Raw genomic sequence first — 13,218 nt, 5'->3', positions numbered from 1 at the left:
TAAATAAATAAATAACTTCAACCTAGACTATTTTATTCACCCATCTCCTCAGAAATAGATTTGCTAATGCTATCTGTTCTATAGTAACGGTTCTTTCCCACAAAACACCACATGTAGGAATTGCAGCCTCATAGTGTTAGCCCCGATAGAAACTGAGAGAAGCTCAGCAAAAAAGATTAAAAATAAATAAAAATAAATCAATTCCAAAGTGTTTTGGAAAAATCACTGAGCAAACACAAACAACTCTGTACACAGAGGTAAATTATGCAGTTTACTCATTTTTTAATCAATCCGAGGGAAAGCAATTAAGTTCAGCAAAAGCAATTGAGGAGCACCCAACCCAGGGGTGACAGACCCGATTTGCATTCAGATGAAGCTCCAATTAGAATCAGTGGGTGGTGGGGAAAGCCCCTCCCTCCCCTTGAGAGCAATTAATGTTCCGAAAATATTAGCCCAACAGCAGAGGTCCTCTAAAGCAGCTTCACCATCTACTTGATTGCCTTCAAAACACCATCACCACCATCATTAACCATAAGCTATTTGGTCCAAAGAAATGGAAGCTTGATTTTGTCCATGTTAGCATGCCCCACCGGCAAGGACTTTGAGAAGAAACAACCAATACTTTATAATTTAAGGCAAGCTATAGCATTCCCAACCAGAAAGCTAATAATGCATTATTTTGAAAAGAAAGGAAAGAGAGTGGGAGATTTGGGGTCTTAGAATCGTAGAATCTTAGGCCTGGAAGGGACCTTGGGGTCTTCCAGTCCAACCCCCCAGCCCAAGGCAGGAGTCCATATACCATCCCAGGCAAATTGTTGTCCTATTTGTTTCTTGAAAACCTCCAGTGATGGAGCACCCACAACTCCTGGGGGCCAGCTATTCCATTGATTAATTATGGGGTTCTTGATGCTCTCTGAGCTTGGTGGTTTTCTTTCATGACCAAACTGTGTAACGTTATGAGTGCTAGGACTTTGACTAAAGGATGTGTCTGCAGAGAAAAGTACAGAACAGAACAGAACAGTACAGTACAGAAAATAGAATAGAATAGAATAGAATAGAATAGAATAGAATAGAATAGAATAGAATAGAATAGAATAGAAGCTGGAAGGGACCTTGGAGGTCTTCCAGTCCAACCCCCTGCTCAGGCAGGAAACCCTATATCATTCCAGACAAATAATTGTCCAATCTCTTCTTAAAAGCTTCCAGTGTTGGAGCATTCACGACTTCTGGAGGCAGGTTGTTCCACTGATTAATTGTTCTATCTGTCAGGAAATTTGTCCTTAGTTCTAGGTTGCTTCTCTTTTTGATTAGTTTCCATCCGTTGCCAGATGGACAGGAAACACAGCCAAACAAGCCTATTGTTCTTCATTGTAAAGACACATTTACCAGAATCCTGCAAAGAACAACCCATGGTGATGATTAGATTGCCTCTCTCTGTTTAGATAAGCCAGCTTCTTCCTCCATGCTCATCTGGGAAATGCTCTTCTGCTGGCCTTCTTCAACCACAGAAAACATATTTGAAGGTTGTGAGGATGGTACCCCGTCCAGAGTCAATGCCAGGGTTCCAGGATTAATGATTTCTCCCTATCAAACAGTTAACTCTCTGCCCGCAGAAGAGAAAGGAAATAAAAGCTTTCCTTCTGACACACTCGCTTTCTAGAGGCAACGCGTTTGTGAGAATGCCCACCAGGAAGCAGCCAATCTCAGCCCTTACTGGGCCTCTGAGAAGCATGACTCCCATCTCTTCTTGGGCTGTTTGTGAGAAAGGGACCATCCGCTCGCTTGCCTGAACGACTCCATCCAGGTCACTGCAGGTGATGTGGCCGATGACTCAGCAGCTGCTGATCCAAATGTGTCTGCTTGGAAACGCACAAACGCACACACACAAACACACATGCTCCTTCCTAAACTGCCAGTCGGAGATGCTCAGGTGGGTGGAAACTGATATCCCCAACAATGTCTCAGTTGCCAAACATGAGAAAGGAGCATTTTTTTTAAAAAAAAGAAAGAAGAGGTGGGAATATCTGAGGACGACCAGGCCTGAACAGATGTGTGGGTTTTATTTTGAATGTTTTCCAGGGAAACCAACCGGAATCCAGCGCCAGAGACCTACTTCTGAGGTCTAAAGAAGTCCTGCAAGCTGTGAAAGGTGAGAATGAGCTAACACCTGAGAGGTGCAACAGGTCAGATCTTCTCACCTGCTAATTAGATGCTCTTGATTGCAGAAACCGTGTGTGGGAGGATGGTGGCCTTTCCCCCCCTTTTTTTTTTGCTTTTGTGAAACACCTGCCCGCCAGGGAGACTCTCACCCTGCATCCTGATAGGATCAAAATTGATCAGCGTTTGCAGCTAGTCAGAGGCAAACCCTGATCAATTTCTCTTGGAGGAGTCCAGGGTTTGCTATGGGGACAGGCGGTCTTCAACTTACATCCAGTTACTTAATGATTGTTCAAAGTTAGGACAGAACCCCCCCCCAAAAGGTACTTACAACTCAGTTTTCGAGTTCCAATAACCAGCCCTTCCCCCCTCTCTGCATTCACAATACTGCATTTTAAGCTCTTGGCAACTGATTTGCATTTACAGCCATTTGTAGTGCCCCATAGTCAAATGACCATGATTTAGCAATAACAATAGCATGTAGACTTCTATACCGCTTCACAGTGCTTTACAGCCCTCTCTAAGCGGTTTACAGAGTCAGCCTATTTGCCCCCAACAATCTGGGTCCTCATTTTACCGACCTGGGAAGGATGGAAGGCTGAGTCAACCTGGAGTCAGTCAGGATCAAACTGCTGGCAGTGGGCAGAATTAGCCTGCAATACTGCATTCTAACCACTGTGCCTTGCAATTTATTATTTTTTGCCAGAAACTGCTATTTACTTCTGGTTTCCAGCAAAAAACACCCATCGCCAACAATGGATTCACTTAACAATTGTGTTCACTTAACAACCACTGAACAATGGTCATAAAATCAGGCACGGTCATGTGATAACCGGCATGACTTAATGACCACAATAGCAGGCTCAATTACAGTTGTTAGTTAAGGACTACCTATATTTGTTAAGATTTGGAGGAGGGACTTGGAACGGGTTGCAGTCCATCCTCCTTAATCCTTAAAACTCCTGTTGTTCTCTATATGGCGGCTGCCTCTATCAGATCGAACATGGAAACTCAAGAGAAAGCATTTCTTTATGTCATCAGCAGCATTTAGTACGGTCATTTTTCTAACCCAAAACCCACCATGTAACAAATATTGCAGAAATGACTAGAATTAGAATAAATAAAAGGGTGGCATAAAAGATTCACAAAGAGAACAGCAGCACAAATGGAAAAGCTAAACTGGGCCTTGCTTAGAAACGCTACCTTGCAGTCTTCAGGGTACAGTTTTCGTAAAACAGTGGAGGAAAAGAGGTGTCAATCATTCTTTCTTCACCTGCACAGTCTGACCAAATAGCTCTTAAAGCAACTTTATGGGCGCAAAAGTGTTCCCAGTTGGTTCCCCACTCATTCAATGCTACAAAGAACTGTTCATCCATGTGCTGTGGGTCAATACTTACCGCTTCCATTGGTACTCCATGGCGGGGGGATTGGCGTCTGATATACATGTCAGTTTGACATCCTTCCGGTTGAGATACCAGTTACTGTCAAAACCATCGATTCTAACCTCAGGTTCATCTGTGAAGGAGGAGCAGGGAGAACAGAATGGAAGAAGGTGGGTGAAAGAGAGAGAGGGGAAAAAGGAAGGAGGAGGGTAAGGGAAGAGAGAAGCAGGGACGGAGGGAAGAAAGAGTCAAGAGAGCCAAGGAGGGTAGAAGTGTGGTTGAAAAGATTAGGAATGAGGGCAACATTGAGGAAGAGAAGGATGGGAAGAACGGGGTTGAGGAGGTGTGGAGAACAGAAGGATGAAGAGAAACAAGGGTGAAAGGATGAGCCCAGGAGAAGAAAGGAAAAATTGGACAGGTAAGGGCAAAAGTGGAATCGGAAAGGCAAGGAGAAAAAGAGGAAGGATGGAGGGAAAGCAGAGAAGAGTCAGGAGAAGACAGGAGAGTAGGAAAAACAGCAAGAGGAGGTAGGGCGAGAGAAGATTCAAACATTAATGGATGCCCTGGAGACCAGCTTCATCTCCTAACAATGGCTTCTGCAGCCATTGATGTCACAATGACACATGCATGACACCCATCATGTCAACGATGATGGTTGCAGATGTCCTCATGTCCTGACATCATCACACATGTTTTGTTACTTGTCCCTCCTCCCTCAGGAAAGCCCATGCCTAGTGCAACTCCCCAACAAGGGAAGTAATCAAATCTTCATTAAGGTGGCTGTGATAAGATAAGATCTCCCATTTTAGGTTCTGTCACTTTGAAGTCCCAGCTCCACTGCTAAGCATCACTCCTGTTTGTTCAACTTACACAACACGTTGAGGGTCATGCTCTGCGTAAAACGCTCCAACTGGTAGTTGACCACACACTTTAGCTGCTGCTGGTGGGCCTCTCGGCTTGGTAAAAGACGGTAGCGGCTGATCACAGTGATGGTGCCATTCTCATTGCGGATCTCCTGGAATTCTGCCTCGCCCTTCAGTTTAGTGTCCCAGGTCACAGTGCTAGGAGGTTTCCCATTGGAGGATATGCAGGTGGCCACCAGGATTTTCTCTGTCATGCCGGCCCTGGCAATCAATGGTCTGGAGGTGCCCTCCATCCGGTTCACTGGTTTGGCTGAAGAAAAGGCAAGGGATGAGCAAGCAGAAGCAAAGGAGTCATGATCAAGTAACCAACAAGGAGCATGAGTCATTTGATGAACGTCAACCTAGTGGTCCTCCTCATTAGTTTGCCCAAGAGCTGAACTTCAGTGAAGATCTAGGTAGACTTGTTGACAAGGATTTCTCTGTGAATCCCATCTCAAATGAAACCAGCCCTCAGCTTGTTTCCTTGTTTGTGTTTTTATTATTGTTGTGAGTGAGCCATCCAAAGTTGTGTTTTACAAGACAGGAGGAAATACAAATCTTATAAATACATATATATACATGGAGTAAAACAATACAAACCACAAATGAGATCCCACTGCTGAATCTGAATTCATTGGAGTGACACATTTCATGAAAAATGGGGCACGTTTTGAGTCGTTCTTCATCTGGGCAGGATAGCAAACATGCTATGAAAATCCGGTGTGCTGGAAAGGGAGAAGCTGAGGGCTCTTTAGTAGCCTCTGATGACATCTCACCTTCGTTTCACACCTCAAATTCTCCCCCCCAAAAAAACATTGAAGCGGAAACAGCAGGTGCTCTGATCTACCTGACTTCTAGGTCAGCCTGTTGATTCTGAAACATGTCTCTGCTCTGTTTGAGCCAAGTCACTACGGTTATTCTACAGACTAGAGTTAAAACAGGCCATGGCTTAGTGAAATGTGTGGATTGTAAGGCTTGAATTCAAAAATAAGTCCTCCCTAATATAAAAGCGGAGGGCCAGTTTGATGTAGTAGCTACAAAGTGAGGCTATAAACCAGGAGACTGTGAGTTCTAGCTTGGTTCTGAGCTTTCTCCCAAACCACATCTTTTGCGGATGACCTTCCTCAGCCACTAACTCCCACTAATGTTGATGTTTTTCACGGATCATTTTCCTTACGGAGCTTTGTTTTTATATTATTGCTGTAAACTTGCTTCGGGGTTTACATTAAATGGCCTGCATCAATATTTTCAAAACAAGAAGCCCTGACTGGGAGGTTGTGCAATATTTTGAATAATAGCTTCACCCTGTACACAAACATTTGCATTTGTCCAGAGTCAATTTCTTTTCCTTAATCCCAACATCGATGCAGCTTTTCCCAGTTTTCTGGGTCTCCAAGCAAATTTGCAAGAGAGTTAAAAACTCTGACATAGTTGATGTAGTCCAGTGTTTCTCAACCTTGACAATTTTAAGGCATGTGGACTTCAACTCCCAGAATTCCACAGCCAGCATTGCTGGCTGTGGAATTCTGGGAGTTGAAGTCCACATGCCTTAAAATTGTCAAGGTTGAGAAACACTGAATTGTAGTCAGTGAGAGGCCGTTGCAGAACAATCTATCTAGAACATCCGATGACACAGGTGATCATTTGAGGACAAGACAAAGTTTGTTCAGAAGGAAGGCAAATGTTTCCTACTCTCATTCTAACTCAGTGGAGAGTTTTCTCACAAAGAGTAAAATATGTTTACCAAATATAAGCCCCAGACAGGACAAAAGGAAAATGATCAAATATTTTTCTGGAGAGCTGGGTGCAATTCTAGATTTGTTTGCCAAGAGTTGGAAATTGAAATGTTTTCAGACAGGTAAAACAAGTGTTTACACATGAGATCTATGAAGGGGGGGGGGAGGGAAACCTGAAAAGGAATTCCTCTGAATTTGGAAAAGCCACTTCTCCTTTCTGCTCCTGCAGTTCCTCTTTTTTGAATCCATTAAAAAAACAGTTTCTAATTCCTAGAAATGTAACCATTTTTTTATATCTTTTGGGCAGGGAAAAAGTCCTCCGAGCTTTAACCACAATGCAAACCTTTCCAAGCTCTCTGAATTTCTGGTCCTGCTCTCCATCCCCTCCCTGTTCTCACTCAGGGAGGGTGGGAGGAGACTGAAATCACCCCCATGTGCAAAGGAGAAAAAGACTGGAAAGGAAGGAGGAATCGTGAAGCCTCTTGATTCCATCCTTGATGCTCTTGTTCAGCTGGTTAGAGATACCGCTTAGTTCTACACCTACTAAGAAACTAGTGAAGCCACATGGACATAAAACAGCATAGGGGAAGACGGATGGATCACTCTGATGCACACTCTGTCTTTGCTATAGCCCCAGCAGGTAGGCAATGTTGCACCTGCTTTGGCAGAAGGAGCATGCTGTGGACCCCAACAATCAAGGAATTCTCTTTGGCAGCTTCCAGGAGAAGGGCCTTTCCTGTTGAGGCTCCCACCCTCTGGAACATTGTGCCCCTCAAGGTGAGATCTGACCCCTCCCACTTTCTTGATCTTCCAAAATGACCTCAAAACCTGTCTCTGCCAACTGGCATGGGACCCTGATGGGGCGTTCCAGATCGGTGCTGGTTAGCAGAGTAGGAAGAAGTTCTCACCTCCACCCTGTTGTATTCTGGTTCCTAACTTATCAAATTTCTGTCCATGCTAATGTTTAATGTTTCGTATTTTTGCTTTTATGGTGATGTAAGCCACCCAGAATCGCCTGACAATGAGAGGGCAGCATATAATTTTAATAATAATAATAATAATAATAATAATAATAATAATAATAATAATAATAATAATAATAATAATAATAATAATAATAATAATAATAATAATAATAATAATAAAAAATAAATAAAAAAAAAAATAAAATAAAACAAGATTGGCAACATACCCAATACAGTGAGATTGAGTTGGTTTTCCCGGTTGCCAGTGGGGAAGGTGGCAAACTCACAGATGTAGATCCCTTCATCGTCCAACTGGAGGTTGGATAGCTTGATGGTCCCATCGGTGATGGAGGGGCTCTGGAAGACCACTCTCTCCTCGTAGGGGGGCAGGATGGAGACCCCCATGACGGGGTTGTAGATGGCCACATTTTGCTTGGAGCCATTACTGGCCTTCTGCCAGGTGACCTGGGTGATCCTCGTGTGATTGATCTTGACCAAGTTGCAGTGAAGGACCACGTCGGTCCCGATGAAGCCAGAGACCGTCTCATTGACAAGCACCTTCTGAGCCCAGAGGCCTACAACGAAAGAGGAAGGGAAGGATTAGGAGATGTTGGTTTCTTAAAGAGTTCTCCAAGCTAAGATTTTTGGGGTTACAATTGTTTTACTATTTCCAAGCTAGGTAACATAATCCATGAAGATTAGGATGTCACTGCAAAGGATCTTTTTTGCTGGGCTTCCAACGTTGTCTTTGTGAATCTGCCAAGGTTGTCATTTTGGAACCACAAATTCCCGTGAGCCCTTCCAAAGCGCAGAAGATTAATGGGAGACAATTTGGCAACATGTTTCATCTTGTTGCAAGAATTCTCCCATTTCCTGGGTTTGCACAACGCAATGAATCATTAAGTCACCCAGTGGCCTGGGTTCACACAACATACTAAGACACAGACACACACACGCACCAAGGAAACAACCAAGGTTAAAGCTAACTAAACTTAGTATTGTGTGCAAAAATAGCCCAAAAGACCATTGCAGAGGCTGTCTCTTTTCTTGAAAGAGAACAGAACAGAATAATGGAATAATAACTTTATTGTCCCTTTAAATGTACACTAATCAGCATACATTAGAATGAGATTTTGTTGCATACAGCTCTCAGAGGGAACCGCCTCCAGTATACACTGCATAAACATGACCAATAAATAAATAAAAAAAATAAAAAATAAATTATGCATACATCCACACACACACACACACACACATGCATATAGCCCAGAGAAACAACACAGTCTAGTTCGGGTGTATACACATACATGGCAAGAAAAACAAATCTTGCGAGTTTACCAGGCGGATGGCATAGGGAACAAGTAAGTTATGGAAATCTAGCATGCATCAATTCTATAATACATGGGAGCATAGATAAATAGAATTCCACCCCACGCCCCACACAAAACGTCCCTCCCACACACAAACACACACAGAGACAAAAGCAGCCAGCCACTGAAAGAAAATAAACATTACAAGGCAACTTAAGGGGTGCTGACTCAGGAGGAAGAGCCGTGCCACTTAATGGGGCTCAGGGCTTTGATGCAAGGCAGCCTTCTTTGGCCTGGTGACTTTCAAAGGTGCTGAGCTGGCCGCTCCCATCAGCCTCAGCCAGTTGGCTGCAGGGTGATTGTATCTGCAGGGGGCCAGCCTGGAAGAGGCCCCGATGATGTTGCTTTGGGGGCGCACCACGAACGGGAGAGAGGAAAGATGAAGGCGAGGAGCAGTTTGCAGTTTCACAGCAGACCCAGTCAGGGTGACGGTTCATAGGAACTGAATTTTGGAAGGGCTGGGAGGCAGGGTGGAGGGGAGACTTTCTCCGTACAGTGGGGTCCTTGGTGCTCTCTGAGGTGGCTTGTTTTCTGGTAGACGTTTCATGACCCCAGTTAGGCAACGTTATCAGTGCAAGGAGGGAATGGGCTTTGCTCTCGGAGAGCTGATGATGTAACCTAGATGGGTCATGTAACATCTGCAAGAAGACAACCCACCTCAGAAAGCACCAAAGATCCCATAGATGTCCTCCTCCTTTTCTTCCTCTTTCTCCACCTCCTCCTCACAAACCCCAATCCCTTCTAGCACTGATGGTGTTACCTAAATAGGTCATGAAATGTCTCCAAGAAGACAACCAACCTCAGAGAGCATCAAAGACCCCATAGATGTCCTCCTCTTCCTCTTCCTCTTCCTTTTCCTCTTTCTCCTCCTCCTCCTCCTCCTCCTCCTCCTCACAAACCCCAATCCCTTCTAGCACTGACAGTGTTACCTAGATGGGTCATGAAATGTCTGCAAGAAGACAACCAACCTCAGAGAGCATCAAAGACCCCATAGATGTCCTCCTCTTCCTCTTCCTCCTCCTCCTCCTCCTCCTCACAAACCCCAATCCCTTCTAGCACTGATGGTGTTACCTAAATAGGTCATGAAATGTCTCCAAGAAGACAACCAACCTCAGAGAGCATCAAAGACCCCATAGATGTCCTCCTCTTCCTCTTCCTCCTCCTCCTCCTCCTCCTCACAAACCCCAATCCCTTCTAGCACTGATGGTGTTACCTAAATGGGTCATGAAATGTCTCCAAGAAGACAACCAACCTCAGAGAGCATCAAAGACCCCATAGATGTCCTCCTCCTCCTCTTCCTCCTCCTCCTCCTCACAAACCCCAATCCCTTCTAGCACTGACAGTGTTACCTAGATGGGTCATGAAATGTCTGCAAGAAGACAACCAACCTCAGAGAGCATCAAAGACCCCATAGATGTCCTCCTCCTCCTCTTCCTCTTCCTCCTCCTCCTCCTCCTCACAAACCCCAATCCCTTCTAGCACTGATGGTGTTACCTAAATAGGTCATGAAATGTCTCCAAGAAGACAACCAACCTCAGAGAGCATCAAAGACCCCATAGATGTCCTCCTCTTCCTCTTCCTCTTCCTTTTCCTCTTTCTCCTCCTCCTCCTCACAAACCCCAATCCCTTCTAGCACTGATGGTGTTACCTAAATGGGTCATGAAATGTCTCCAAGAAGACAACCAACCTCAGACAGCATCAAAGACCCCATGGATGTCCTCCTCCTCTTTCTCCACCTCCTCCTCACAAATCCCAATCCCTTCTAGCAGTGATGGTGTTACCTAGATGGGTCATGAAACGTCTGCCAGAAGACAAACCAGGCTCAGAGAGCACCAAGGACCCCACATTTCAACCCTGAGCTACAAATAGCCTTTTTCTATTGGAATCAATAACCTTCCAGGAAAAAAAAAAGGGGGGTGTGTGACTGAGCATTAAAAACGTCTGAACCCTCCTCCTTCTCGCATTGCAAAATGAGCCCTGGGTCCTTTTAGCAAAAGGCAGCAAAGTCTCCTCCCTCAACCATGCCCCTTCCAACTCTCTCTCCTCCTCCCCATTTTAAATTTCTGCTGTGGCTGCATATTCCCTGATTTGTGTATTTAGAGATAACATGCCAGTAATTATATGGCTGGTATTTTTATTTCGTACAGAGAAAAAGAGATTGGGGGTGGGGGGGGAGAAAGGGGATGGTTAAGCACAGCCGAGAACTGGAAAAGCAAGACCCTCCCACCCCACCTGCCCATCCCAAAGAAATAGAAAGCCTGGGGAAATGCGAACGAGAGAGAGAGAGAGAGAGAGATGGAGGTAAAAATAAATTTAAAAAGGAAGAGAGAACAAAGTGCCTCCGGAAAAGCATCGGGGGGGGGGGGGTTGACATCTCCCTTTTCCACATCAGTGGGCTGGGTGAGAAACTTCTTCAGGCCTGCTGAAAAACCCTGCATGTTCAATCTAAAAGATTCTGGCAGGGCGGCGTCCCGCATTTTCAGGCACATCCTGAATCCACCGACAGGCACCAGGCAGGCCAGTTCGACGGGATTGTCCCCACCCCATGCAAAATGCGATTACATCTTGCGAAACACACCCATGGCTGAGCTCCGCAGGGTAATACGGTGGCAGTAAGCAGGCGCTAGTAAGCAGGCAGGCTGCTTTGCTGGAGAAAAACTGGTCCACCCGCTCTCTGAACCTCTTAAGGAGGCCTGGAAAAATTTCTGAAGAACCTCAAGATGTCCTAGGAAACTCACTACTTAAAGGAACCCAACCAGTGGTGGGATTCAGTCAGTTTGCACCACTTCGGCAGAACCGGCAGCTAATTTTTTGTTGTCCGATGTCCAGAATGGACTTCCGGAAGCGGCATCCACACAGAGAACCAGTTGTTCACCTATTTGAATCCCACCACTGGACACAACGGACATCGTGAACTTCGGGAGGTAACAGCCCGGGCTCCAAGAGACCACCAATGGAAAGGAAGGAGATGCTCAGAAGTGGTACCACCCCATAAAACCAAGGGCATCACCTGTGCATTGGCCTTGGTTCAACGCTTGTTCATGAGCCAATGGGAATCCTGCAGGGTCCTCTGGTCAGTTAGCAAAGAGATCAGAGGCAGAGGGTTGTTTTTTTTTGGGAGGTGGTTTTTGGGGGCTCTGTATTGTAATGTGTTTGAAAGCCTGCAACTGCGAGTAAATAAATAGGTACCACTTCGGTCGGAAGATAAAACCTTTTTGAGACCTTCTGACAAGCAAAGTCAATGGGGAAGCCGGGTTCACTTACCAGCTATCTTAGTGACTTAACCAGTGCAGTGATTCACTTAACAACTGTGGCGAGAACAGTCGTAAAATGGGGCGAAACTCAGTTCAATATCTGGCTCAGCAACACAGGTTTTGGGCTCAAATGTGGTCATAACTTGAGGACCACCTATATCTGCTCAATACTGCTAGTCGTCAACTTACAACCATTCATTTAACAACCACTGGAAGTTATCACAGCTCTGAAAAAAGGACTTACAAGGCCCTTGCACTTACAACCCCCATGGTCACACGATCAAAATGAGGGCACTTGGCAAGTAGCATGTATTTTACTACGGTTGCAGCATCCTGGGGTCGTCACCATGTGTGATCTTCCCAGCTGGCTTCCCACAAGCAAAGTCAGTGGGGGAAGCTCCGTGATTCACTTAACAACCACCCGATTCACTGAACAACTAAGGTGATTTTGCTTAACAACCTCTGCCCAAAAGGTCGTAAAATTGGGCGTGACTCACTTAACCCCCGCCAAATTGTGCCGTAAATCGAGAACTGCCTGTATTGCCTACCGATTCGCTTTTCATCCTCCCAGACGCTTATTAGAAAACAGGAGGAGCGACGCCGGTTCCCGGGATTTGTGAGTCAGGTTTTTCTTGTGCAGCGTGGTGGCATAAGAGACTCCGAGTCCCATGTGGATTCTCTCTCCTTCCCTCACCAGCCAACCAAACCCTCCTAAACTGGGCAAAACAGCCAAGTCTAAACTATTTGCCAATCCGGGATTCGTCAATGAAGGGAAATCGTACAAACAGATCTTCCCTTGCTTGCTGTGTCCAGATTTGGCCTTTTGAGGAGAAGACTTTAGACCGCTAACCAACCAATACATCCAAAGAAAGACGTCCCACTTTTCTTTGCTCCTCTCTTTCCAGGGAGCAAAGCTTCTGCACCTGCAAAGGGGAGCCATTGCTTTCCAGGCTCAGCCTCTGAAGTGTCTATGGCTCATTCTGCATGCTGGGACATGTCCGGGAGCACATGAACGGTCATGCAGGAGAGGGCCTGGGAACAGCCTTCCAGCCCTGAGCACTTCCTCCCCCTCTCCCAGGCTTTGGGGTGATCGTCTTTGGCTTCCCCACCCAACCTCTTGAAAGCCAGCCAGGAAGACAAGTTGACTCAGCTACTTGTTTGAAATGCCCTGTCAAGAGGTGCTCAGCCTGAATGGGAACGGCTCTTCCCGGTCCCACTCAACCAGCTTGGCGAAGGCATCTCGTGAAGGTCCTATCCTGAAAGATCTTGAAGCCACCCATCCCCGCAAACCATGGCTTGGCTTCCCAGAGCCATAATGTGATACTCTGGAGCAACAGGCTGAGTGAAGGTTTCTTCTGAGCTGGGGCTGCTGCTTTAATAGCTCTTCTGGCCAGCTGACATGCTGCAAAAAAGGGACTTAGGATTGGTTGATGCACTTATGACCATCACAGC

General features: G+C 45.6%; 1 protein-coding gene across 1 annotated transcript in view; it reads right to left on the bottom strand.

Moving 5' to 3' along the window:
- NECTIN1 (nectin cell adhesion molecule 1) overlaps positions 1-12,436 on the bottom strand; it is a 113,489-nt gene extending 101,053 nt beyond the window's left edge. Inside the window, 4 exon segments of the mRNA XM_029283657.1 lie at positions 3,555-3,672; positions 4,410-4,712; positions 7,370-7,717; positions 12,340-12,436. Coding sequence (XP_029139490.1) covers positions 3,555-3,672; positions 4,410-4,712; positions 7,370-7,717; positions 12,340-12,436 — 866 coding nt within the window.
- Positions 12,437-13,218: the final 782 nt, after the last annotated feature.

This window comes from Protobothrops mucrosquamatus, unplaced genomic scaffold, assembly GCF_001527695.2.
Source record: "Protobothrops mucrosquamatus isolate PMUCROS unplaced genomic scaffold, P.Mucros_1.0 scaffold169, whole genome shotgun sequence".
NCBI classification, from domain to species: Eukaryota; Metazoa; Chordata; class Lepidosauria; order Squamata; family Viperidae; genus Protobothrops; species Protobothrops mucrosquamatus.
This window is presented reverse-complemented; position numbering and strand designations above follow the sequence as displayed.